This window comes from Hyperolius riggenbachi, chromosome 3, assembly GCF_040937935.1.
Source record: "Hyperolius riggenbachi isolate aHypRig1 chromosome 3, aHypRig1.pri, whole genome shotgun sequence".
In the NCBI taxonomy this organism is placed as follows: Eukaryota; Metazoa; Chordata; class Amphibia; order Anura; family Hyperoliidae; genus Hyperolius; species Hyperolius riggenbachi.
The window spans coordinates 306,350,159-306,376,628 of NC_090648.1; the positions used below are offsets into that span (position 1 = coordinate 306,350,159).

A 26,470-nucleotide genomic window follows, 5' to 3' on the forward strand; every position below is an offset into this window, starting at 1 on the left:
CTGTGTGCTCTGACAAATGTGTAGAGGTCCTGAAGCTTGCCTGGATTTATACCTCAGCCACAGGCGCTTAGAATGATGTAAGACCCACAGGTCTCTTTTATTAAACCTCTGATGTGCCTGCATCTCGCTCATGCTTGCAGATATAGTGCCAAGTAAAAATATGTTAGTCTGAAGAGCTCTCTGTACTCTTTGGGAATAAGTATTGAAAACATTGCATGTAAAGGAAGTGAGACAGTGGGGGATAAGTAGTGTTGCATAAGGTCAGTCAGTGATTTTTCATTAGAAATGTTTTGCTGATTTGGCAATCTCCTGTTTTTGCTTGGTTTTTTATCTCTTTGTTCTATCGTAGGCGTTGTCTAGTCATGGGTATATAAAAGAAGTTCCTATGTCTGCTACATACGGACAATATTTGATACACATTCTTTATATTCTTTTAGGCCTCTTTCACAGTGCAACGTTAAAGTCACACATTAGAAAATTTTATATCGCAGACTAACTCACAGCAATACGAAGTCTGTGCGACATTCACAGTGCACACGTTGCGTTTGTGTGTAACGTGAGGCGTTATTAGAAAATTCTGCATGCTGTGCGTTTAGCAAAGAATCTGCTGCGTTAGTTGTGTTGCACATGCTCAGTAATGATTTATTTATGATCTATATATAACGCATGCGCCGTTTTCGTTCCATCACTGTGTGACGAAAACGGCGCACCAAATGCAGGGCTAAAGAATGCACTATAAGGTCCAAGTTATAGTGCACAATGCGTTGCGTTAGGGGCACGTTGTGCGACCTTAACGTCGCATCAAACGCAACGTCCTACTGTGAAAGTAGCCTTAGAGAAGATAAATACACAGCTGCCTTTTTCTACTTATTGAAATTTTCAATAGTTTTTCATAATAAACAGATTGTTTTACTTTTGTTTGAGACATATTGTTTTACTTTAGTTTGTGACGTATCTAGGTTTGAATATGAGGAAAGACAGCCTGAGTCTTGGCCCAGGAAGCAGAATTCTGGGGGAGGCAGGTGGTTTCATTTCAAGTGTCTGCTTTGTACTGTACAGTATTCTGGGAAACTAGCAACCATAAAGTGTTGTGATGTCAGGGTCATCTCTAACCAGCCTAGGAGATCATAGATAAAATATGGCCCTGGGCACATCTTTACCGTGAAGGGATTGTTTGAGCATATGAACTGTTTTTGTGTTTGAGCAGCACGGTATGTGGTTAGCGCTCTCGCCTTGCAGTGCTGGGTCCCCAGTTCGAATCCCAGCCGGGTCAACATCTGCAGGGGGTTTGTATGTTCTCACCGTGTTCTTCCAGTGTCTGTGTCTTCAGTTTCCTCCCACATCCCAAAACATACAGTTAAAGAGACTCTGTAACAAAATTTTCAGCCTTATTTCTTCTATCCTATAAGTTCCTATACCTGTTCTAATGTGGTCTGCATTACTGCAGCCTTTTCTAGTTGCACTGTCTCTGTAATATATCTAATCTTCTTTTCTTTGTCAAACTTTGTCGACCCAGAGAGGAATACACTGCCTCTGCTGTGATAGGGAGAAGTTATGCATGCCCCCTCCACGCCCCCTTACGCTCTCCTGTGTGCTGTGTGTAGGAGTCACAGACAAGGTCTCTACTCACAGCCAGCATGGCTGCAAGGCTCACAGAGTGTGACCTTGTGAACAGCTGTGAGTGCAGAAAAATCATTTCAAAGCCCAGACAAGCAGCTAAGGCAACAAGTGGAAGTAACATTCCAGCAGTCAAGTCAGGCTTCAAAGGAGCCACAGCAAACGGGCACCTGCTCTGAGGCTGGTTTCACAGTGGTACGTTAAAGTCCCACGTTACAGCAGCCAGTAACGCAGCCTAACTCAAAGCACTGTAAAATCAATGTTGCTGTTCACAGTAACACGTTGTGTTACATTGTAACGCAGCACGTTCAAAACAAAGTGCTGCATGCTGTACGTCATACTGGGCTAAGCCACGTTAGACTGTTTGCACATGCTCAGTAATGTTGAAGGAGGAGGTCTCCCCTCCTCCTCCGGCCAGCCACATGGCTAATTAATATTCACTGAACTGCAGAGACTCGTGGTGGGACTGTAGTGTTGTCCGGATCATGAACGAATCGTTCATTTGATCCGGATTTTTTTTATGAGTCGAATCATCCTGATCATCACAATGAAAGATTTGGTTCACAGTGGATGTCTGTCTGGAAGAAACAGGAACATACAGAATGTACAGTGCAGGGAAAGTCCTGTCCTGCTAGTCATTTCACCCAGTCTGCTTCCCTAGTAAAATGATTCAAATGATTCGGTTCAAAGATCCGGATCTTTTCAATGATCCGATTCAAATGATCCGAATCCTTAAAAAGATCCGGACTTCCTATGACTAACCTGGAGCGGCTGCTTTGAGAGCTGCATAACGCAGCTCAATCTGACGTCCAACTTCAACACCACCATACGTTGCGTTAGGGGCACGTTATGCGACCATAACGTCCCCTAAAACGCAGTCTTGGTGTGTAAGTAGCCTGATGATGTTTATCCTGTTTGGCGGCCATCTTCATTGTTTACAAAAACAATACATAAAACAGTGATTTTTATCGCCAAGAAAGCAGCCGGAGCAGCGAAAATGTCACAGAGGGGGCTAGGAGAAGACAACAAATAGGCTGGTACGTTTATTTATGTAAGATTTTCACAGTACAAATTCTCTTTAAGTTAATTGGCTTCCCCTAAAATTGATCCTAGACTACAATACATACACTACAAGTTAAATATAGACATAGGACTGGTAGGGATTAGATTTTGAGCTCCACTAAGGTTAGTGACGGTTAGTGACAAAACTATATATTCTGTACAACGCTGCGGAAGATGATGCGCTATATAAATACTAAATCATAATGTGTTTATGGCTAGCTTGATGGTGGAGTGTAACTTGGTTAGATCGCAAGCTGACCAGGAGAATGGCTGTCAGAATGCATAATGCATAAAGGTGCAAGCAGTAAGAGGCTGCCTTTGGCCTGACAATATAAGCAGGAGGTTTTCAAGGCACTTCATCAGTTAGTGGGTATTTAAATAGACACTGAAGTGATTTGAATTGATATAATGAATTGGTTGTGTAGTACGGATAATTACTAGAACATTAGTAGCAAAGAAAATATTCTCATATTTTTATTTTTAGTTATATAGTTTTTTTTATAACTGCATCATTCTCTAATATTTGCATTTTACACACTACTCCGCATTCTAAATGATTTTATAGAGCAGGGTGGTGAACTTTTGACCTGTCGTCTGCAGAAAAAAAAAATACAGTGCCAAACACTTGAGATAATAAGCTTCAGGAGACGGAGCTCTCTGCGACTTTGAAAGTCGAGGAGCTCTATGGCTCTTTTGCATAAATAACTGAAGTTTCTTAAAGGGGTTCTTCCGTGAATGAGGAAAAAAAAAAAAGTGGTTTATGCATCAACTATTAAACCTCCTTCTAAAATTTAACTTCATGTGGTTACAAATTAACTGCTCTGTCAAGGCAGCCAGCTGACACAGCTGAGAGATCAAATTAAAGTTATGATTAGTCAGAGAAGAGAAACTGAAACAAAAATGATATAATGATTTGTATGTGTAGTACAGCTAAGAAATAAAACATTAGGAGCAGAGACATAAGTCTAATATTGTTTCCAGTACATGAAGAGTTAAAGGGGTTCTTCCGCGAATGAGGAAAAAACATAAAAAGTGATTTATGCATAAACTATTAAACATCCTTCTAAAATAGTGTAAAAAGTTTTTTTTTTTTTAAATGAATGGTTTCATCAATACAACATGTAATGTAAACAGTGACGGATGACGGCTGGGAGGCTAATCCATTTGTTAAGGGTGTTTTTTTTTTTTTTTTACTTTATTTTAACAACCATAACTCCTGCCTAAGTAGTTTTCAGTGGTAGAACCCACTTCTAGCAGGAATCGCCGTTACAGCCCTAACCGTTGAGCTGCTGAATATATGTTTGCTTTGTTGCTAGGCAACCAGAGAGTGCAGAGACTCATTTGTGAAAAAGAGTCATAAGCTGCTGGGAGAATGAATCAGTCCCATCTACACCATATGATTCTTTGTCAGATTCGATTCAATTTGATTTGATTTATTGATTTGATTTGATTCAATATGACATGTCCGATTCATGATTAAATTCAATTTGAATCGAATCATGAATCGGACATGTCAGATTGAATCAAATTAGTGAATCAAATCAAATTGAATTGAATCTGACAAAGAATCATATGGTGTAGATGGGACTGATTCATTCTCCCAGCAGCTTATGACTCTCTTTTTTCACAAACGTGTCTCTGCACTCTCTGGTTGCCTAGCAACAAAGTAAACATATATTCAGCAGCTCAGCTGAGTTCAGTGGTTAGGGCTGTAACAGCAATTCCTGCTAGAAATGGGTTCTACCACTGAAAACTACTTAGGCAGGAGTCATGGTTGTTAAAAGAAAGTAAAAAAAAACAAACACCCCTAACAAATGGATTAGCCTCCTAGCCCTCATTTGTCACTGATTACATTACATGCTGTATTGATGAAACCATTCATTTTTAAAAAAAACTTTTTACACTATTTTAGAAGGATGTTTAATAGTTAATGCATAAACCACTTTTTATTTTTTTTTTCCTCATTCGCGGAAGAACCCCTTTAACTCTTCATGTACCGGAAACAATATTAGACTTATGTCTCTGCTCCTAATGTTTTATTTCTTAGCTGTACTACACATACAAATTATTATCATTTTTTTTTGTTTCAGTTTCTCTTCTCTGACTAATCATAACTTTAATTTGATCTCTCAGCTGTGTCATCTGGCTGCCTTGATAGAGCAGTTCATTTGTATCCACATGAAGTTAATCCTATGTCTGCTTTAATTGAAGTAGAAACACTGCAGATTTATTGCAGGATCTGTATCAGCTGTAACAAAGAATTTTTTTCTTTAAAAGTTATTATGCTGTTGCTTATCTCGGAGCAAAGAGGAAGTTCGGAGTTCAGGCCCACTTTAAATAAGCTGGGTTTTCAGGTATAGTGAGGTTTTGTTTTCTTTAACTCGCGGCTTTTCTCAAGCTTGTGACTAGAGATGGCTCGAACCTCAGATTTTAGGTTCACGAACCTCGAACGTGAACTTCCGCAAAAGTTCGGATTCACGCGAACTTCGCGAACCGCAATAGACTTCAATGGGGAGAGGAACTTGGAAAATTACAAACATTTATGCTGGCCACAAAAGTGATTGAAAAGATGTTTCAAGGGGTCTAACACCTGGAGAGGGGCAGGGTGGAGTGGGATAGACGCCAAAAGTCCCGGGGAAAAATCTGGATTTTACGCACAGCAGGGTTTAAGGGCAGAAATCACAATGAATGCTAAATTGCATGCCTAAAGTGCTTTAAAACATCTTGCATGTGTATACTTCAATCAGGTAGTGTAATTAGCGTACTGCTTCACTCTGGCAAACCAAACTCACTGTGTAACGCACCGCAAACAGCTGTTTGTGTAGTGACAGCCGTGCTGGACTGATGCGCACCATGGCGAGAGTGCAGGCGATAGCGGTTTTCAAGCCCATATGTTCGCCAGGCTGAGGTAGCTCAATGATAGAACAGTGACTGTCCAGCTGCTCGAATTTGGTCTGTCCACAATGAAGCAACGACCTTATTACCTTGGGTGCCCCACCCCCCCCTTTTTCCGCGACACTCATATAGCCGGCGGTCATTGCTTCATTGTGATATGCAAGCCCCTTCACCACGGCAAGGTAACGATCATGAAGGGGAATTGACACATGTACATGCCTTTTTGTTTTGTTGTTGCAGCTGCAGTGTAGCCAGAAAAATTGGGCAGGCATGTACACACACCAGAAAAAAATTGCTATTGGTTTTGTTAGCGGCCACTAGCAGCAGCGGCCTTAAAAATTCAGGAATCCGCCTGGAGTCCTGGACCCTGTTGGTGGTGGCGGAGAAGGCAGTCAAGCGGCCTGCAGGCAGAGATGCTGTGTGGGAACCGACTTAGTTTTGGGGCAGGCAATCACACGGCGAGCAGGCAGAGATGCTGTGTGCGGGGACTGACTTAGTCTTCGGGCGGGCAGTAGCCCTCCGGGATCCATGCCTCATCCATTTTGATAAAGGTGAGGTACTGAACCCTTTTTTGACCTAGGCGACTTCTATTCTCAGTGACAATGCCTCCAGTGGGGCTGAAGGTCCTTTCTGATAGGACTCTTGAGAAAGGGCAAGCTAGAGGTTGGATGGCAAATTGTGACATCTCTGGCCACAGGTCAAGCCTGCGTACCCAGTAGTCCAGGGGTTCATCGCTGCTCATAGTGTCTACATCCACACTTAAGGCCAGGTAGTCGGCTACCTGCCGGTCGAGGCGTTGATGGAGGGTGGATCTGGAAGGGCTAAGGCCAGGCGTTGGACTAAACAATGTCTGCATGTGCGACAGCACCATGAGATCGCTGGAGCGTCCTGTCCTTGCCTGCGTGGACATGGGAGGAGGATTACTGGCAGTGGTACCTTTATTCCATTGTGCTGTGACATTACCCTGCCATGGCTGTGTAAGACCGCCTGAAATGCCCACACACCTTCCTGGACTGCTTCAGGACGTCCTGTAAGCCTGGGTACTTAAACACAAATCTCTGAATTATTAGATTCAGCACGTGCCATGCAGGGTACATGTGTCAACTTTCCCAAATTCAAAGCCGAAATAAGATTGCTGCCGTAGTCGCACACCACATTGCCGATCTCCAGTTGGTGTGGGGTCAGCCACTGATCCACCTGTTTGTTAAGAGCAGTCAGGAGAGCTGCTCCAGTGTGACCCTGTGCTTTGAGGCAAGACATGTCTAAGATGGTGTGACACCGTCGTACCTGGCATGCAGCCTAGGCCCTGGGGAGCAGGGGCTGTGTAGCTGGAGAGGAGATTGCAGCACCAGTAGAGTTGTACTGCCACTCAGCAAAGGAGGACAACGACGGCGACTAGGAGGAGAAAGAGAGGAGGTGGCAGCAGGCCTGCCTGCAAGCCGTGGAGGTGTCACAACTAGGTCCGCCGCACAGCCACGTACTCCCTGCTTGCCAGCGGTCACCAGGTTGACCCAATGGGCTGTGTAAGTAATGTACCTGCCCTGACCGTGCTTGGCAGACCAGGCATCTGTGGTCAGATGGACCCTTGGCCCAACGCTGTGTGCCAGAGACGACACCACTTGCCTTTCAACTTCATGGTACAGTTTGGGTATAGTTTTTTTTTTAGAAATAATGGCGGCCTGGTATCTTCCACTGCGGTGTCCCAATGGCCACAAATTTTCGGAAGGCCTCATAGTCCAACAGCTGGTATGGTAACAGCTGGCGAGATAACAGTTCCACCAAGCCAGCTGTCAGACGCCGGGCAAGGGGGTGACTGGTAGACATTGGCTTCTTCCGCTCAAAGATTTCTCTCACGGACACCTGGCTGCTGCTGTGGGCAAAGGGGCAGGAACCGCTCAAGGTGAGAGACAGAGTGGAGGGTGGCTGTGAAGGTGCAAGGGAGAAAGCGGCTGAAGATAGTGCACCGAAGGAGGAAGAGGTGAAGGAGGGGGACTTTGCTTTTGTGTGCTGCTTTTCCTCAGGTGGTCTTCCCATTGCAGTTTGTGCTTTTTCTCCATGTGCCTTCGTAAGGCAGTTGTCTCTACATGGGTGTTGGCCTTTCCACGGCTCAATTTTTGGTGGCAGAGAGAACAGATGGCATTGCTCTCATCTGAGGCAGACACACAAAAAAATTTCCACACCGCTGAGCCCTGGGGTGATGCCACTATGGTGGCGTCAGCAGCTGACGTTGAAGGGCATGTTGGCTGACTATCCATAGGTGGCGATACATGGCACCAGACACTGCCACCAGCTGTTTCTGATGACGAGCTCCCCCTGCTTCTTTCAGCAACTTGCCTCCTACTCCTCACTGAATTCCCCTCTGAACTGTCCCCTTGGTCATCTTGTCTATTAGGATCCCACGTGGCATCCATGGCAGTATCATTATCATCATAATTATCCTCCCCAGCTTTGCTCGTATCCGACACCTCCAAAACTGCACCAACAGCAGGTACTTAATCATCCTCCTCCTCGCACCTTACGTCCATAGTGTCGCCTAACTCAGACATATGAGGTGGTGTAACTTGCTTAGCGCCTTCATTTTGTTGTAACAATAATGGCTGTGAATCAGTGAATTCACCACCAAATAACTATTGTGAAGTGTCAAATGTAGCGGATGTGGTGCTTGGAGTAGCGCTGGTGGCTGCGAAAGATGAGGCGTTCTGTGCTAAATAGTCAACCACGTCCTGACAATTTTGTGCCTTCTTCTAAGCACTGTACTTTGGTCCAGGGCCGCACAAAATCACGTCAGCACGACCTTGAACATACCTGCTGGGTGGCCTGCCTCTGGGTCTGCCTCTGCCTCTACCTTTTTGTCCATATCGGGGGGGGGGGGGGAGGGGGGAATGAAGTGAAAGGTATGCACTGACTTGACTAATACAATGTGCTGTCACACAGGTGCAGTGAAAGGTATGCAGTGACTGGTATTACAATACAATGTGCAGCTGTCACACAGGTGCAGTGAACAGGTATGCAGTGACTGGTATTACAAATGTGCAGCTGTTGCACACACAGGTACCCTGAACAGGTATGCAGTGACTAGTATTACATATGTGCAGCTGTCACACATACAGGTACCGTGAACAGGTATGCAGTGACTGGTATATAATATAACTGCATGCGGTCACGTAGGTGCACTGAACAGGTATGCAGTGACTGGTATGAATATAATGTGCAGCTAATGTGCACAGGTAGCGTGAACAGGTGCAGTGACTGGTATATAACACTGCGTGCTTCTGTCACGCAGGTGCAGTAAACATGAAAAGGTATGCAGTGATTGGTATTACAAATGTGCAGCTGTCACGCACACAGGTACCGTGAACAGGTGCAGTGACTGGTATATAACACTGCGTGCTTCTGTCACGCAGCTGCAGTAAACATGAAAAGGTATGCAGTGATTGGTATTACAAATGTGCAGCTGCCTTTCACACACGTGCCGTGAAAAGGTAGGCACTGAATGTGCTGGGCCTGGCAGTGGCACAGTAGGAATTAGTAAGGAGCCAAGGGCCAGCTGCGACTGAATGACAGGGCTGTATATGCAAGTGTCAGTGGGACACACACAAAAAAAAATCACAGGAACAACATTAGCTCTCAAAAGAGCTGTTGAGGGGTGCTTTTTAGCAATAAGTATTAGCAAGGAGCAAGCTAACAAGCCTAACTAAAGCCAAACTAAGCTTTCCCTATGTCTACAGCAGGTTCCTCTCCCTTCTCTAATTACTGCAGCCACACGAGTGACGGAAATGGCCGACTCTGCCTGCCTTTTATAATGGGGGGGGGGGGCTCCAGGAGGGAGTGGGGGGGGGGGCTCCAGGAGGGAGTGTAGCCTGATTGGCTACCATGTGTCTGCTGCCTGTGATGTAGAGGGTCGAAGTTGAGCCTAATGATGTAGTATAGGGGGCGAGTCGAACTCTCATATAGTTCACTGTTCACCGAACGCGAACCACCGAAGTTTGCGCCAATCGGTTCGCGGTCGAACCGTTCGGGCCATCTCTACTTGTGAAATACTCACAGATAGAAGTACTACATTTTCTCAAGACACATGATATTAAAGTGGATCTGAACTCAGAAATTCCGCTCTGATCTAAAATATAAGCAACAGCATTATAGCCTTAAAAGGAAATCATTTCCTTGTTACAGCTTATAGAACTCCTACTGAGATTCTGCAGAGTGGTTACTTCCTGGCATCCTGGCAGCACAGAAAGGATTAACCTCCTGTGCTTATATTGTCACTCAGAATTCCGCAGAGTTGGCAGAGAGCTGACTGCTCAAATTACACTTGTTCATTACTTGCTTAGAAGGGAGAATTAGACAGGCTGTTCTCTGTAAAAACACAGGGTGGATTTATCTATGTTCTCCTTGTCTCCTGTGCAAGAGTTTAGGTCTGTAATTAGTAGTAACTGTATTATTCAGCGTTAGTCAGACTGTCCTACTTAGGACTTAGGAAGATCATTAACATAATAAAACATGGTGTTTAAAGAGAGCTTTCTTATTTCCTCACTTTCTTTAATCTCCTCTCTCCTCCCTGTGCATCTTTGTGTATTTGCGGTAAGCAATGGGATTGGTAAGCAGTTGGCATTACCACTCATAGCCCGAGCACCAATGGGAGGTTGTGAGAGGGGCATTGGGTGGGTACTAAGGAGCACAGTCATCTTGGCTAAGGGGGAGGAGTCACCATGTCAATCTGCAGTCTGGGCAGCTGTATTGTGAGGGATTCAGATGGAGATACCATGGAAGAAAAAAAGATTTACTTTATTAGGAAATTGTGAGAGTATATGCCCCACGGGTCTGCTGCAATAGACATGCAAGCAGGATGAGTATAGGTACACTTTAAAACCTTGTGGCCTCATGCTAGTCAGAAATTTAGAAGAGAATCCTGGACTGTCTTGCATATGAAGTGACATTGTGACAATAATAACAGATTTGCCCAGGACTAAGAACTATGTGGGAAAATACACTTCCCAAACCAGATATGTATACAGGTTATCAAACCCGCATTAACTCAGGGGAGGAAAAAGAGAGAGTGCATACACTATACATACTACATGGAAGTGTAAAAATTGGCCAATCGTTGACCAATAAAAACTGTATGTGTGTACCAGGCTTTACTTTGATCTCTCCTCCTGCAATCATGTTGCTGTATGTTGAAACTTTATTTTTTTTTTTTTAGTGTCAATTTGTATCTGCTTTTTTTTTTTATTCTCGTCTTGCCGTTTTCAAAAAAATACATCACTTTTTGCTTAGGTTAGAATATTCTTTTAAGCTAAGAAAAGTATTGACTACTTTGCTTTTTCTTTGGGGGGAGACTAGAATTTGATGTCATTGTTGATGTCCATGTCATGTAATCTGAGGAATTGTAATTGCTGAGTGGCCTGCCTCACTAGCTTGATAAAGCTTGTTGAATATTGCTGAAATGTCACTGAAGTAAGCAACATATTCACTTAATTTCCATCTCCTGATGTTGATAGTATCATAATTTGTGTTCACAAAGTTTTTGAATTGCACGCAAACCATTTTTTGCTTTACTTATTATGCAGTACAGACTTAATGTGTTAATGACATATACTTCTTGGCTGGACCGAACCGCATTCAATGAGCTCTCCACACTCTTCCTCCATCCCATCATCACCTACAGGAGAAAGTCTGGGAGAATCTGAATGTAGGCACTAGCATACAATCCAGTGCATTCAGGGGAATTGATCAAATAAACGGATCAATCAATTCATTGATCGATCCACTGTCCAATCCAGTCAGGTGATCATTCATGCATCGTTAATAGGCACCTTTATGGCATAGTGCCCTGTTTCCTTTTATTAACCATGAATTATTAGGGAGGGTGAACTAGGGCTTTAAAATGGTGCAGAAATAAGTTATGCTATTCTATTCTATGATCTATCGGCCATATTTTATGCTGCGTTAACCCAAGTTAGTTGTCATATTATTAGTTTAATATATAAGAAGGACTCTTTATTTTATATATGAGAAGTTTTCTGCTGCATTTAGTGAAGGAGCGGTATTAGTAAAGGGTTTAATATCTCACATGCTTGTGGTATAATGTGTGTTCAGATGCAATGAAGCATCCAGTGTTATGCTGACCGGAGATTAATGGCTAACTGTACCATCAGCTGGTGATTGAGCAGTTATCTATTCCAGCCACCTATGGGGAATTGCGAGCGCAGAGACTGCTCTCTCGAGCTTGTAACGCAGGCATCCAGTGCTCAGGGCTCTCTAGGTAACAAGAGGGATCTGTTCCTTTCCTATTGCTCATTTCACTGCGGAGTCTGTTCACATGTTGACATTTTTGGGTAATTAGTTTTTCTTCTCTCCTGGGCTGACATTTACAAAATATATTTGCGGATAACTATTTTTTCTTAGAGATAGTTAATTATTAGTAGTTAACTATTTATATTGTTTAGTATGCTGTTTACTTCCAATCCTGATGTTGACAAGTATGCTTTTTTTATTTTATTTTTATATTTCGTATTTAACCTGAACTCCTAGTCAACATCTGTCTTAACACATGCATTGTCACATAGAGGTGGCAGCAGCTGTGTAACATTTCAAAACTTTAGTGGTTCACCTAGCAGAATTGGAGGGTCCAACACTGTGATTGCAGAATGATGATGGCAAGTCTGATCTATCCGACGTGTGATATGCGAAATGTCTAGTGTGGTGTGTGTGTGTGTGTTTTTCTTTATTTTCATTCAGATTTTCTTAGCTATAAAGCACATCCTTAAAATTATCTGTTTCTCTGCAATGTAACATGAAGTCCAAAACCTGGAGTGACTGTATCCCTTATCTGAATGTCCTGTTATTCAATGGGATGCCTCTTGTGGCTGCTGCTGCTGTTGGCATGAGGATGTCAGTTCCTGGGAATACATGAGGAGGAACTGTACTGAAAATAACGTAATGCATAAAAAGGTTTTACATTATTTATAAATTATTTAGTCAGTGTTTGCCCATTGGAAATTATTTCCTTGCCCCATTTAAATTCTAAAATGTATTGCAGGTGGCAACATCTTTAATGCTGCCAGGTGCATCTCTATGAAATATTTATTTACTTAGAGTTCCAAAGCCATTGAAAACAATACCTGTTCTCCCAGAATACTCTTTCTTGGTGGAGAATTCTGCATATCTAAACAGCCAAGGCTGTGACATTACTGGGAGGGACCGAGTTACATGTCAATATATAGATATCAGAAATGTTTCTGATGCTGAAACCAGGATTATTGCCATAAAATTGGGCATAAATAAGTTACTATATTCTACTTTGTCACTACGGTGCCCCTTTTGGTTTTGAGGTGAGAGTACTTTACAAACTTAAAACAAAATTGCCTAAAGGTACTTGGAAGGTAAAAGGTGAATTTAAAATGTAAAGACACCACATTGGTGTTGCTCCACCAACAATTAGGCTTTCTTTGGGTGGTACATTATGCTAAGAATTATTTTACCCTAAATGCATTTTAATAGGAATAATAAGAAAAAAGTGGAAAAAATTCATTATCAGTTTTCGGCCCATATAGATTTAAAATAAAACGTTCTACTGTGAATAAAAGCCATTTGTCCCAGTTATTGCAATGTTTAAAATATTTCGCTAGTACAATGTATGGCGCCAATATTTTATTTGGAAATAAAGGTGCATTTTTTCAGTTTTGCGTCCATCACTAAGCCCATAATTTAAAAATTAACAGTAATATACCCTCTTGACATACATATTAAAAAAAATTCAGTCCATAAATCCCTTTTTAATTCTCTTTTTTTTTTTTCAATGATAAATATTTTGGTGAGAGTGTGAGAGGGAAAGAGTTGATTTTAAATGGAAGTGTGGGTGTTTTTATTAAAATGTATGTAGGTGTAAGTATACTATTTGGCCACAAGATGTCCTCGCGTATAGTTACACGAACAGGAAGTAATGCGTGGATGTGTTACTTCCTTACATACAATGACGCATACATCTCACTGATGCCGACGATCACTGACCGTCAGGGATTCAGATCAATGAATGGGAACTGCATTCCCATTCACTGATCTTCCTACTAACTGGTGGCGGTGTGAACGAGTGGGGGAGCCCGCACGGGAGACAGCGGGGAGCGCACATAGCCTTGATGCCATGGCAGGCGTATATCTACACCCCTGGAACGGGAACAATCCTCCCGTGGGACCTAGATATACTGCCTTCACTACAGCAAGTAGTTAATCACATGGTCAGTCCACCTTCAGTGCTTTTTGTTCCTGCATCCAGGCAAGTCAGCATCTCCCCTTGAGGATGAACTTGCTGCTGGGCAGCAAGAGAATTCCTTGCAGGGAGTTCCTTGCAGTCGAGACTCTTGTAGTGAGGCAGCCTCTTGGATTACATTGGTGGCCTTCTTCCTGGTTTTCTGTCCCCCAGTGTTCGAGGGAAGCAAGTTAGAAGGTACAGAGAAAAGCAAGTCGGAGGTACAAAGGCCAGTTCCTTTCTCCTTACCCAAAGCGATTCTGAAGGGTGTCAGGTACGGGCTCTGGTTCTGGCTAGTCCAGCAGAGTGGCGCAGTTTGGAGGTAGCAGGAGCTAATAAGTCACTAATAAGAATGATCTATTTTTTTTATGATAATTTTAAAGGATACACTGAATGAGAAGGCAGATTCAAGGCTCAAGAGTACTGGGAAAGGCGTCTGTGGCTGCTTTTGTGTAGCTAGCACCTTCAGTCGCTGCATGGATTAGCTTAAAGCTAGCTTTTTGACAAGATACGAGTAAGGAAGGCTTGTTGGAGTTTCCTACAATATGTTCAAGAGCCCGGCCTTCTTGGCAGAGGCTTCAGCTGTGACTATTAGATCCACTGCTTGTTTTCTTTATTGTGCCCAATAGAGCTTCATAGCAAAAGACAAGGATCCAGGCCAGGCTTTCTCAACCAGGGTTCCCTGGAACCTCAGGGTTCCTTGAGTACTTTGCAGGGGTTCATAGGCATTTTTCCCATCATGGGAGAAGTATGATAGAGCACACTAAAATTGGGCATACTGTAAAAAGAAGCACTAAATTGGGGGTCAGTATAATAATGAGCACATGAATAAAAAGCACTAGATTAAGGGGACAGTATAATAAGGGGTATCTGGGCACTTCAAAAGAGGTTAGTGAAATAAACAGCCGCAACTACTTTTGAAGTCCATGCCTCTTGCAAAATAAATGCAGCAGTTCCTTGAGATTCCAAAAAATTATTTGCAGGGGTTCCTTGAGATCCAAAAATTATTTGCCGGGTTCCCCCAGGGTAAAAATGTTGAGAAAGGCTGACCCAGGCGGTGCAGGAGGACAGCAAGGGAGCGATCAGCCTGGAGGGGGCTCAGTTATGTATAATTTTTTTTATACCCCCTATCTCAGGTACACTTTAACTGCACAATCTGTTGTAGTATTCAAGATCTGCTGGCCCTCATTCTACATGAAACTGACTAGCCATTAGCCAACCAAAATTGGATGTGTGTACCAGGCTTCACTCCAGTATGTGAGCAACCTTGTTCCATACTGCTGTGAGCAGCAGTGAGGGTGGCAAAATCAGGAATGGTTTAAGATGACATTATTGGTTGGAGCCTTTTGGAATTTAAAATGGTGCATCTGTAAGCACACATTCTTTTAATGTGGACCTGAACTCTTGCACAGGACAGAAGGAAAACCTAGAGAAATGCACCCTGTATGTATTTAGAGAGTTTAGCCTGTCTAATTCCCCCTCATCTGTGACTAATCTCAACTGTAATTTGATCTCTCTGAGTCAGAAGGTTGCCTTGGCAGAGCAGCTTGTTTGTAAACACAGGATGTTAACCCTTTGTCTGCTTCCATGAGAGCAGGAAATAGACACACTGCAGAATTAGTGCAGGATGTGTATCAGCTGTAACAAATACATGTTTTTCTTTAAAATGTATTGTGCTGTAGCTTATCTTGTAGAACAGAGAGGAACTTCTGAGTTCAGGCCTACTTTAAATAGGGCAAATAAAATAAGGGATGGAGCAGTGGAGCGTATGGGGCTGTAATATAATTTTGTTTGCACGTGAGACATAGCTCAGTTTATCATGTAGCCATATAGGTGTTATAACTGAAGGCATTTCATATCTCCTTGTTTTATACTATAAAAGCCTGGAAGCCTTGTCAGCAGACTTGATGGGTGTGCATCGGCATAGTGCCTGACAAATCATTATGTAAGGGGTACAGGCTTCAGCTGGCAATACATTTTCCAGGGCATCCAGTTAATAATGAAAAGTAATCTTGCTGGAATAGCAAAGCCAGATTTTATTATAGTCTTATTCATTTTATTCTGTAGTGCCATTGTAAGAAGCTCTCTCAAGGCTTGTGGCTTTTGCATTTATATGGTAACTGGGGTTTTGTCGACACTCTCTTCACAGAGAAATCATGTATTCGATTTCCCATTTCTTGAGAATCCTCGACACTCACTATCGTTTTATCTGTTAAGAGTTCCATGCAATTATGTGATGGTTATCTTTATGCTTTTTATTAACATAACCTGAATTCCTTCAGTGGGAGTGTGTGGGATTGTGTTTATAATAAGACACACGTTAATTAATCTTGTGCCAGTTGTTGACTTTTGTATGCTGCTAACATGAAGTAATTTTCCTAACCATCGTAGCATGTTAGTGAAATAAAAAGCCCTCATTACCAGTAGGGAGGGTCACAGAGATGCTCATAGTGCCAATTTGATGCAGATTTTGCAAAAAATGTATGTGGTTGAAAATTAAGCATTTAATTGGTTCATTTCCAAGCTGCATACATTTGCACCAAAACCGCATCAAATTTACGTCAACTCAGAATTTCTACCATCTCACTCACCATTCCTAGTCACCAGTGGCGTAGCTACAATTCATGGAGCCCATGGCCAAACTTTGAGGCCCCACAATGTTCACAAGATTGGTAATTGGGGGCCCAGATAGCTCTGCCGACCCTCCCCTCCCTGATCCGCCCTAGTTAGTCTTCTGCTAGTCACCAAGCAGCAGTTGACTGGAGGGAGTTGTAGAGTTTGCCATATACTATTATCTCATGTAAACGATCAGTATCTTCTAATATGAATAGTTTACCTACATACCATCTTGTTACACTCTGTATTGGATCAGAATTCAGCAGAAATGTAAACTAGTGGGCTGCTGCTCGATGCTGTCTCAATCCACTTCACAGTTATTCTACAAATACTGTATTTTTGCTGCTTTGGCTTCTTTGTTGTTTGATGTTTGCAATAATAAAGATATACATAAATAGGGACTTGCTTCACTTTATTGCTTTGGCATTACTGGACATGAAAGATGAGAGCCAAGTAAGCAGTTAGGCGGGGGTACAGGAATGCTAAATAATAAACCTTAAAGTCCAAGAGCCAGTCAATCAAGTATGGTAGTCGGCTAGAAAAAGATGATTAAAAAGTATATTAGTGTGGCACCCTTCTGTTGTGTCTCTTGCTTAGCTCCACTCAATATGTAATATACGAATGCAACACACACACACGCGCACACACGTTCAAAGACTTGCGAGTAGGAGAGCCATGAGGTAGGTACCAAGATGTTAAAAACACCTGAAGTGAGAGGGATATGGAGGCTCTGGGGCTTTTACAGTCCCCCTGCAGCTGTCCTGTCCCGCACCGTCCTCTACGATCTTCCGTTCCTGCGCTGCCGGTCATTGTCATAGACGAATGCATCTCTGCGGCCATGGCCGTGCACATCCTAGCTCCCGCTTGCGTCTCCAGGAGCTTCCTGCACAGTACGAGATAACTTCGTACTGCGTCTGTGCAGGAAGTGACGACGCGTACAGGTGCAGTTGTATTCGTCTAGTTAGACGAATAATTGGACAGTGACCAGCAGCGCTGGAAAGGAGGATCATAGAGGATGGCGCGGGACAGGACAGCTGCAGGGTGACGGTAGAAGCCCCAGGTAAGTGTCAGCTTTTGTTTTTAAAATACCCTACAGAACCCCTTTAAACAATACAAAATTGCCTGGCTGCCCTACTGATTCTCTGCCTCTAATACTTTTAGCCGTAAACCTTGAACAAGCATGCAGATCAGGTACTGTGACTGGATTATCCACACACTTGTTTCAGGTATGTGATTCAGACATTACTGCAGCCAAAGAGATCAGCAGAACTGCCAGGCAGCGGGCACTGTTTAAAAGGGATTCAATATGGCAGCCATCATATACTTCTCATTTCAGGTGACCTTGGTAATTGAAATCTATGCACTGTTGGGGAGCTTTTATCCCTTCCAGGGTGTAGATTATAATCATTCCTGCCACTGTTCGCATTGCTCTACCAGCTGGCTCTGGTGTCACACTGACAGGAGAGGAATTCATTGGCTCCTGACGCCGTGATTGTTGTGAGCTCAGATGGCTGTGGTCTTAAAGCGGCTAGAGCGGTCCAGTCCTGAAAAGGTTAATATAACTGCACCTCCTAACATCCAGTAGCGTGGTATTGTTTAGCATGACATCTAAAGTTCAACATCGGGGAATGGGGTAGATATAGGTTTATTTTTTAGTATTTATATAGCGCTGACATCTTCTGCAGTGCTTTACAAAGTATCGTCATTCTAGCATAAGTTCTACACATACCTGAACTAACTTGACTTTATAAAATAACCATGGGTACATATAGTACCAAGTCTTAAGGTACCCATACACTGACGATTTCCTGTCGAAAAACAGCAGATTTGATCACTGCTGATTTAGTCGATCTGTCCAGGCTTAAAATTTTAGCTCGATTGCCGGCAGGCCGGGAGCGCATCGTTAGCTGCGTTCGATACGGTGACCACCGATGCAGCAATACATCACCTGTCCGCCGGCGCGAGTCCCTGGGTTCCTGCAGTCTCTCACTTCTTCCAGCCTCTTCTCTTCTTCCAGCCCCGTCCTGTGAGAAGGCGAAGTTCAAACAGTAGAGGGCACTTTACTGTTTGAACGTCCGCTCGTCACAGGATGGGACAGAAAGTGAAGAGGAGACTGAGGAGGACGCTGGAATGAATGGACAGCACGGACCCGGGGACTCGCGCCGACAGACAGGTGATGTATTGCTGCTGGCTGGGGGAGCAGGGCCTGCGATGCAGCAACAGTTCCACAGGTTGTGAATCGATTTCAGCATGAAAATCTGTGTGCAGTGTATGGGCAGCTATTAGATCCCTCTCTGATCTGATTCGATCAGAGAGGGATCTATCGGTTGCTCGATCTGGTGGCAATCGACCAGCGTATGCCAGCTTTTAGAACCTTCCAGTGATCACTTTTTTTCTCTCCACTGCATGGGGTAATACACCAATGCTTTAAAACTGTGAATTGAGTGCAGCTCTCCAAAATAATAAAGGGCAGAACACTTTAATCCAGCTGAGCAGACAACCTTGATAACAGAAGTGCTGCAAAGCTCAAAAGCTGATTATTCCCTTTTTTGGGGGGGGGGGGGGAGGGCTGAATGAACCAGATTTTGTGTCACACTGACATAGGTGCTGTACACACTTCAGAGCTCAAATTGAACCCTGTAAATGTAAAAGGAGATTCCAGGAGAGTTATACTACTACACATACAACTAATTCTTGTGAGTTTGTATTCAGTTCAGGTTTGCTTTGAAGTCCTCTTATTTTCCTCAGAGGTGTAACATGTGTTTATGTTTAGTCCATTATCTAACCAAATGGATAATTACCTCTATAATAAGCATAGCAGAAGCTTGAGGCATGGGTAAATTTCTAGCCGTGCCACTGAATAAATCTGCAATGTGTTTCTCTGCATTTCACAAACTCATTCCAGATGTGCTTCTTGAGGTTCCCTCAAGAGACCAAATGTGATTCTGTTTGTCTGCAGCAGTTTACTAAGCTGACTTTTTTGGGAGAAATATTTGCTAGCTCTGTGTTTTTGCTTTTATAAATAGATATGTTTATTTTTATACGTCAGCTGTATTCCTATCATCCAATAAAACCAGTAATGGAACATGACAGCGTATTTGAAATAAGCACCAGAGACTTCCTGAGGAAATGGAGCTGAGAGTTCAGGGATTTTTAGTCTTGAGAAGTGGGATGGTCTAGGTAGCTGTTTTATTTCATGGAAGTTATGAGTAATTGCTGTGAAACTTCAGATCTGTTCTAGAAAACCTGTTAAATGTTACCCTGCTTAAAGTGTGCTTAAAATGTTAAAACCGGAGCAGTGACCAATATTATACAGACAGTCCCCTACTTACAGAGCAGTCGAGAGCCAATCTTTCATGCTTACAAAGTTGTCTCTATATACAAAATATACACTACTGTGTTTGTTACTGCTTATTTTTGTTTTTTATATGTGACCGTATTGCATAAACTGTTTTAAAGGCGAAAATAAACTAATGAAATAAACAATTGTATCTATCTTCCTTCTCCTAAAAATTTAATTTTTAAGATATTCCACGGTTTTATTTTTAAATCTACTTTTAAAGTTTTAACTTTTTTATTGTTTTTGCTCAATGCCACTCATTGAAGTATACCAGAGCTAAAATCTATGAACTATTGATCCTTTTTATCTCTCTTTCTGCTCTCAGAAGCCATTTTCTGCTAGGAAAGTGTTTTATAGTTAGAATTTCTTATCAGTGAGGGTCACACTGTAGTCACTTCCTGTCTGAGTCAGAACTTAGTCAGCCGCTTACATACCTGATATTTAACTATTTCAGGCAGAGAAAGAAATAAAGGAGCACAGCATAGTTATTTGTGTGCTAGGCACTATACATACCCATGTCTATCTCATCATGTCACATGTCACCTCGGGTATCCTTTAAGAAGGTTAAAACAAGTTAAAAGCATATTGAATGTTTATACTCTTATGTCCAAATCCAGATTTGTCTAAAAGTAAATAATGTATCCACTTTTTACTATGTATATCATGACTGAACTTATGAAAACGTAACCTTTTTTTTTTTTTTTGAAGTAGGGGACCATCTGTACTTGCAATAATGATTTCATTCTGTATAACATACTAGTATGTCATCCCCAGTAATAACAGCATAAGCTTTTTCTCCTTGCTTCTATAGTTTGTGCTGATTCCTGTTATTCTCACTGTTTTCAAAGTACTGTTCTTCCCCAAACATTCCCTTCTCCACCCTCCCTTCTCCAGTAAAGACTGACCACTGACAGGTGTACAGGAAGCAAGCTGCACAATGTGGTTGGGTTTCTACCTTGTATTTTTTTGCCCTTTAATATAGAAATAAACATCAATTAATAGGATGGTAAACACTTTAAAGGACACCTGAACTGACAGGGATATGGAGGCTACTTTATTTCCTTTTAAACAATAACTGTTTCCTGGCTGTCCAGCTCATCCTCTGCCATAGACCATGAACAACAATGTGGATCAGATGTTTCTGACTGGATTAGCTGCATGCTTGCATCAGGTGTGTGATTCAGACACTACTGCAGTAAAGCGATCAGCAGGAGGCCAGGCAATGTGTTTTGTGCAAAAGAAATAAATATGGCATCCTCCATATTCTTCTTTTAGTGAGTCGAAAGAACAATTACAGGGAATCTAAAGTGAGAGGAATGCAGAGGCTGACCTAGTTATTTTCTTTTAAACAGTGCAAATTGCCTAGCGGTCCTGCTGATCCTCTGCTTCTAATACTTTTAGCTATAGACCCTGAAGAAGCATGCAGATCAGATGTGTCTGACTGTAGTTTGACTAGATTCAGATGTGTGATTCAGACACTAATAATGCATCAGCAGGACAGCCAGGCAACTGGTAATGTTTAAAATGAAATGAATATGGCAGCTTCCATATAACTCTCAGTTCATGTGTTCCATCTACCATTCTCAAATTCTATACTGTAGCTGTGCCGAGTGCAGGTCCCTGCCTCCATTTTAATGGTGGCTTGATCAGAAACTAAGCCGCTTCTCCTTTGACTGGTGTTTAGCAGTATGGACATTGCTGCAGCTGCCATCCAGAAATGGTGGGTGGCATCTGACCTGATTGACAGTGTAAGGTGTTTGGGTCAGAGAGCAAGTATGTTTTGAGGCACATGAGTAACAGCAGCTTAAGTGTCAGATATACAAGGAAACCAGCAGAGAGCAAAGGATGTTAACTGAGATGATTGTCATAGACAATAAATAATCTGCCATAGACCATCAATGCTCTGACATAGTTTTCATTTGGACATAATCTGTGCTCTATGCTTGGTCATTGGTTGTTTTCTGCTGATGAGAACAGATACAGAAAACGATTCCTGGCAAAATCCATATTTGTGAACTATGCCCAGGTACACTTAGTTGCTCTTTTGACAAATGTAGTCTTTAAAGAAAAACTGAAATTAGAAGAATATAGAGGCTTTCATATTTGCTTTTAAACAATACCAGTTGCCTGGCAGTCCTGCTTTCTATTTGGCTGCAGAAGTGTCTGATTCACACCAGAAACAAGCATGCAACTAATCTTGTCAGATTTGACAACAATGTCAAATGCTTGATCTACTGTATGCTTGTTCCGGTCTATAGCTGAAAGTATTAGAGACAGGACCAGCAGGATAGCCAGGTAACCAGTATTGCTTAAAAGGAAATAAATATGGCAGCCTCCATATCCCATGTGGGATAAAGTACTGGATACAGCGGAACAGCAGGACAGTTGGGAAACTAGCATTCATTGTGTAAAAATAAACTTTGGAACTTGCGTATTGCTCACTACGCCGTTACTTTAAGCTGGTTTTGGGAGGACAAAACTGGCACCCATAACCCACAGGCTCTTACCTAATGTGAGACATCGCAGTGTTTTGAGCTGCAGGCGTTTAGGTTTACTATGTTCTACTTTTCCAACCCTGAAAGTTATTGCAGCACTGACTGTTACTGTAAATGGGTGCACAATGTTACGGTTGGCAATCTTGGCAATGTATGCTTCTTGTACAATTTGATGATTCACTCTCTGTGCTTGCTGCATTATCTGGTAGGTATAAATATTGCCTGATCATTTTACTTTCAGCACAACACACTGATTCAGGCTTTGGTGATGCCTTAGCAAATGACATTAGAAGGAGCACCCACTGCATGGTCTTTAGAATAAGCAGGCAGCTAGATTTGCTTTGACCTATCAGAACGAAAATAAATGTCTTCTAGTTGACGTTTCTTCCATTAGTGAAAATGCTATTTCAACCTTTCTGGCAATAAAGACCTTTAGCGATGCGTAGCTCATTGATCTTTGCATTTTAACTCTGGGTGCCTGAGGCATTAACCTATAAATGCATGTGATGCACAGAGTTTCTTGTACACGTTTTGTTTATCCTAGCATAGTAGCATGCTTTTATGTGTCTGAGCACAAGTTAACACCATGTATTTCCTCTCTCCCTTGCTGTCGCTCATCCTGATGCCGCTGTATTTACCATCGCCTCATCTTGCTTGCCCTTGGCACTGGATTACCGCTGTGATTTCCTCTGCCACCAACTCTCAAACAGCAACAATCTGACATCAAAGAGATGCAAGGACCTGCACGTAAGTGGCTAAACATATTTATATGTTCTGTGACATGCAGACAGGAAGTGCTTATATAGGTCTGTGGTTTTCCAGGCTTATGTATGCAAACAATGTTAGCAGTTGAAGCCTAGAGTACAGTTTGTTCACACTGGCTGAAATAGAATGATTGCTGTTCCTGCTGGCTCTAACTGATTTTTGTCACATAGCTGTACTTGTCACATAGCTGTACTTGTCATTTTAGCAGCTGTGTTTGGTTTTGTTCAGAACTGTGTGGTTGTAGCATAGTACAATTCACACCGGTTTGTATTCATTCCACTATTCATTTGACAAAAGTGAATATAAAAATCCTATACAATAAACCCTCTGTTTCCCTGCGTCCTCTCCTGTCCGTGCCTTTGCACTACTGTGCATGTGTGGCACGTGGGTAACCGTTGGGACAGGAGGAGGACGGGGCCATCGTGTGGGCGCACTGACATGCGGCAGTGACAGGGGCGGGAGAGGGGGTTGTGAGAGAGGCCTACAGTCCGTTATTGTAACAGGCTTTAGGTATAGCAGATAAATAAATAAGACAATTCATAAAATAAATTATTCATGGTAGCTTCTGATTTCTGGGTAGTGATGGTCATGTCTAGGAGAACTCATGGAGAAGCATGTGATCATCTTGGTCAGGTGATACATATGTAAGTTTCTGATTTGCTAGTCATGATCATGTGCTAGATGTGATCACCGCAAATCAGAGCTGTGCAAATCTCTCAGCTGATAAGGCATCACACTTCTCCGTGAGTTCTCCTAGACATGAGCATCACTCGTTCTGCGACACTGAAGCATAAAGGGTTTGTTTCACATTTGAACAGGGTGGGAAAGGGTTAGAAGCTCAATTTTTAATTTGTATCCACTGGCCAGATCTCTTTCTGCTTCCTGTTCTCAGTGATTGCAGTTAGACAGGAAGTGAGGGAAATCCAGGGACACAGAAAACAATCAAAATAAATTCAGGAATAATATCTTTTCCTCTTATTAGTGTTTTATCGCCCCCGTAACACCCATTGATGTTTTTTGTCTTACTTTCGTTTTTCAGTGACCCTTTACAGTTAGTGCTCCTTTTCTTAACTGGAGCTACGGCTCATTAGGGTCAATTACTGCACTCAGTAGCAGTGTCCTATAAGATGTCATTGCTACTGAGGGAGTGTGGTGATTGGCCCCAATGACGGAGCAGTGTCTCCGCAAGACTATTTGCTCCAGGTAAGACGAGGAGCAGTAGGGGGGTCGTGACTGGCAGGTCTGGGACAGCACCCCTTGTCAGATGGGTAAATGGCTCCCCGAAGCCTGTGGCTACTTCCTGCTGAGGACAAATGAAGACACAGGGGACTGGTGGCAGCAGGCAGACACTGCAATACAGAAGTATTTTTGGGGGAGAAGGGAGGGACCTGGCACCGGTCTAAATATGTATTTTTTAACACACACGCACCCCCCCCCCACACACCCCCCCCCTACACACACATTCCCCCCCCCCCTACACACACACACACACACACACACACACCCCACACACACACACACCCCACACACACCCCCCCCTACACACACACACACACACACACACACACACACACACACACACACACACACACACACACACACACACACACACACACACACACACACACACACCCCACTTACACACCACTTACACTTTTGGGGGGGAAAGTGCATCTTATAGTAAGAAAAATATGGTAAATGTTCCTTAAAGAGGTTACTATTCCTCCCCAAACCTGTTTCAAACTGGAAAATGGACAAACCATCTTCATTACAGTTATCCTAATTCAGTATTTGAAATTTGATATAATAAATTTGATATAATTTTTGAGGCTTCAATTATTTTCACAATTCTTGATAAATCATCCCCATAGTCTTGAAAGAAAGACTGTGTAGATTGCAGGTGTCCTTAATGCATCATGCATTAGAATTTAAAGTGGTCTTAAATTTTGCAGCTTAATTCAGTCTCTACATGCAAGACAGCCAAAATGGACGAGGCACTGCTCACAGCAATGCGAAGATTATCTCTGATGGTATAAGTGTTCACTTCCTGGTTTTAATCTATCATGTGATTATTTTCACTGGTGGTTACTATCAGAAAACACAGGGGAAAAAAATCTCTAGCTTGCCCTTGGCAGGCCTGCAAGAAATCAATGTCTCTAATTGTCATTAACAGACGGGATTAGTTGTACACATTTCCGTGGTGGCGAGACAAGTGAACCATGGTCCCTACTCTACCATCCTAAGAGCAGGATGTGCATTGTGTACAGTATATGTACATGCTAAATACTCCAATCAAAATCATCAAAAGTAAATTTTATCAGATTTATATCAGTTGCTGGACGGATGGTATGGTTTTGTTCATATTTTCTTTTTTCACATGAGGTCTTTACTTCTCGTTTTTTTTTTTTACTTGCATATTGTAGGCTTCTGCTAGAGCCTAATCAAATTGAACTCTATAGGGAAGAGTTGGGGATTGTGTTCTTAGAGGTCAAAAGCTGTGCCTGAATCTGGGGGCTCTCCATATTGAAATACCTTATTAGTAATATGCCATTTGTTCGCGTTGATGAAATGGCTTTAACCTTTTCAAAGCTTTTGGGACAGCAGATCGCTTGAAAGGATTGATGATGAAATATGAGGTGAAGAAATTGAGATATAATAGAATTGTCAATAGGTAAATGACTTAAGACTGCTCACACTAGGGATAGATTGTAAATTCACCTTTAATAAGGAGAACATACTTGAAATCTGGACTAATGTCGTGCAATTCAAATGAAGCTGCTCTATTTGTGTGTGATAACTGGACACTGTGCCACAATATTTATCCACTCAGGACAATGGGCAGAGATAAATGAATACAATTCTGTTCCAGGAAAATCAAACATGTGTACAGTACAATACTTTACAGACATTTCCCAGGAGATATTTGCTCCAGATGTTCTGAGCAGAAACGTTCAGTGCGTACCGTGTCCCCCGACTCCCCATCAAGAGGAGGGCAGATTGCGCTCAGTAGCTGTTCCTGCAGCAGAGTGTCACTCGCTTGTCCTTCCCTCTCAGTAGAACATTACAGGGGTCTTGGCCAGTGTTTTCTGTACAGTGGTCCTGCTGAGTCTGCAGTCTGAGAGGATGAAGATCCATTTGGACAACAATTCTCTATAGCGTTTATGAATTCATGGTAGCAGATTGTGTATTGTTAGCAAAGTTAAATTTGTGAAGTATATCAAGTGTGTGATAACGGGAAATAGAATCATTTTTTTCAGTAGTTACATAAGATCAATTATATAGATGACACAGTCACCTGGAGACGATTGATGAACTGTAACTGGGGCTTATTTCTGGAGTTGTATTTTGGGCATCCTCAAAAAAACCCCTGAAAAATGATGCCAAAGGCTTGTAAACAGGGTAGGTCTCCTTAGCGTGGAAACCAGGTAGAAA

At 42.5% G+C, this 26,470-nt stretch overlaps 1 protein-coding gene across 2 annotated transcripts in view; it reads left to right on the forward strand.

Moving 5' to 3' along the window:
* Window positions 1–26,470, forward strand: part of OSBPL8 (oxysterol binding protein like 8) — a 289,354-nt gene that overhangs the window by 78,244 nt on the left and 184,640 nt on the right. For both annotated transcript variants that reach the window (XM_068276646.1, XM_068276647.1), the window contains exon 4: window positions 22,984–23,020. In XM_068276646.1, the coding sequence (XP_068132747.1) occupies window positions 22,984–23,020 (37 nt within the window). The remainder of the gene's footprint in view (window positions 1–22,983; window positions 23,021–26,470) is intronic.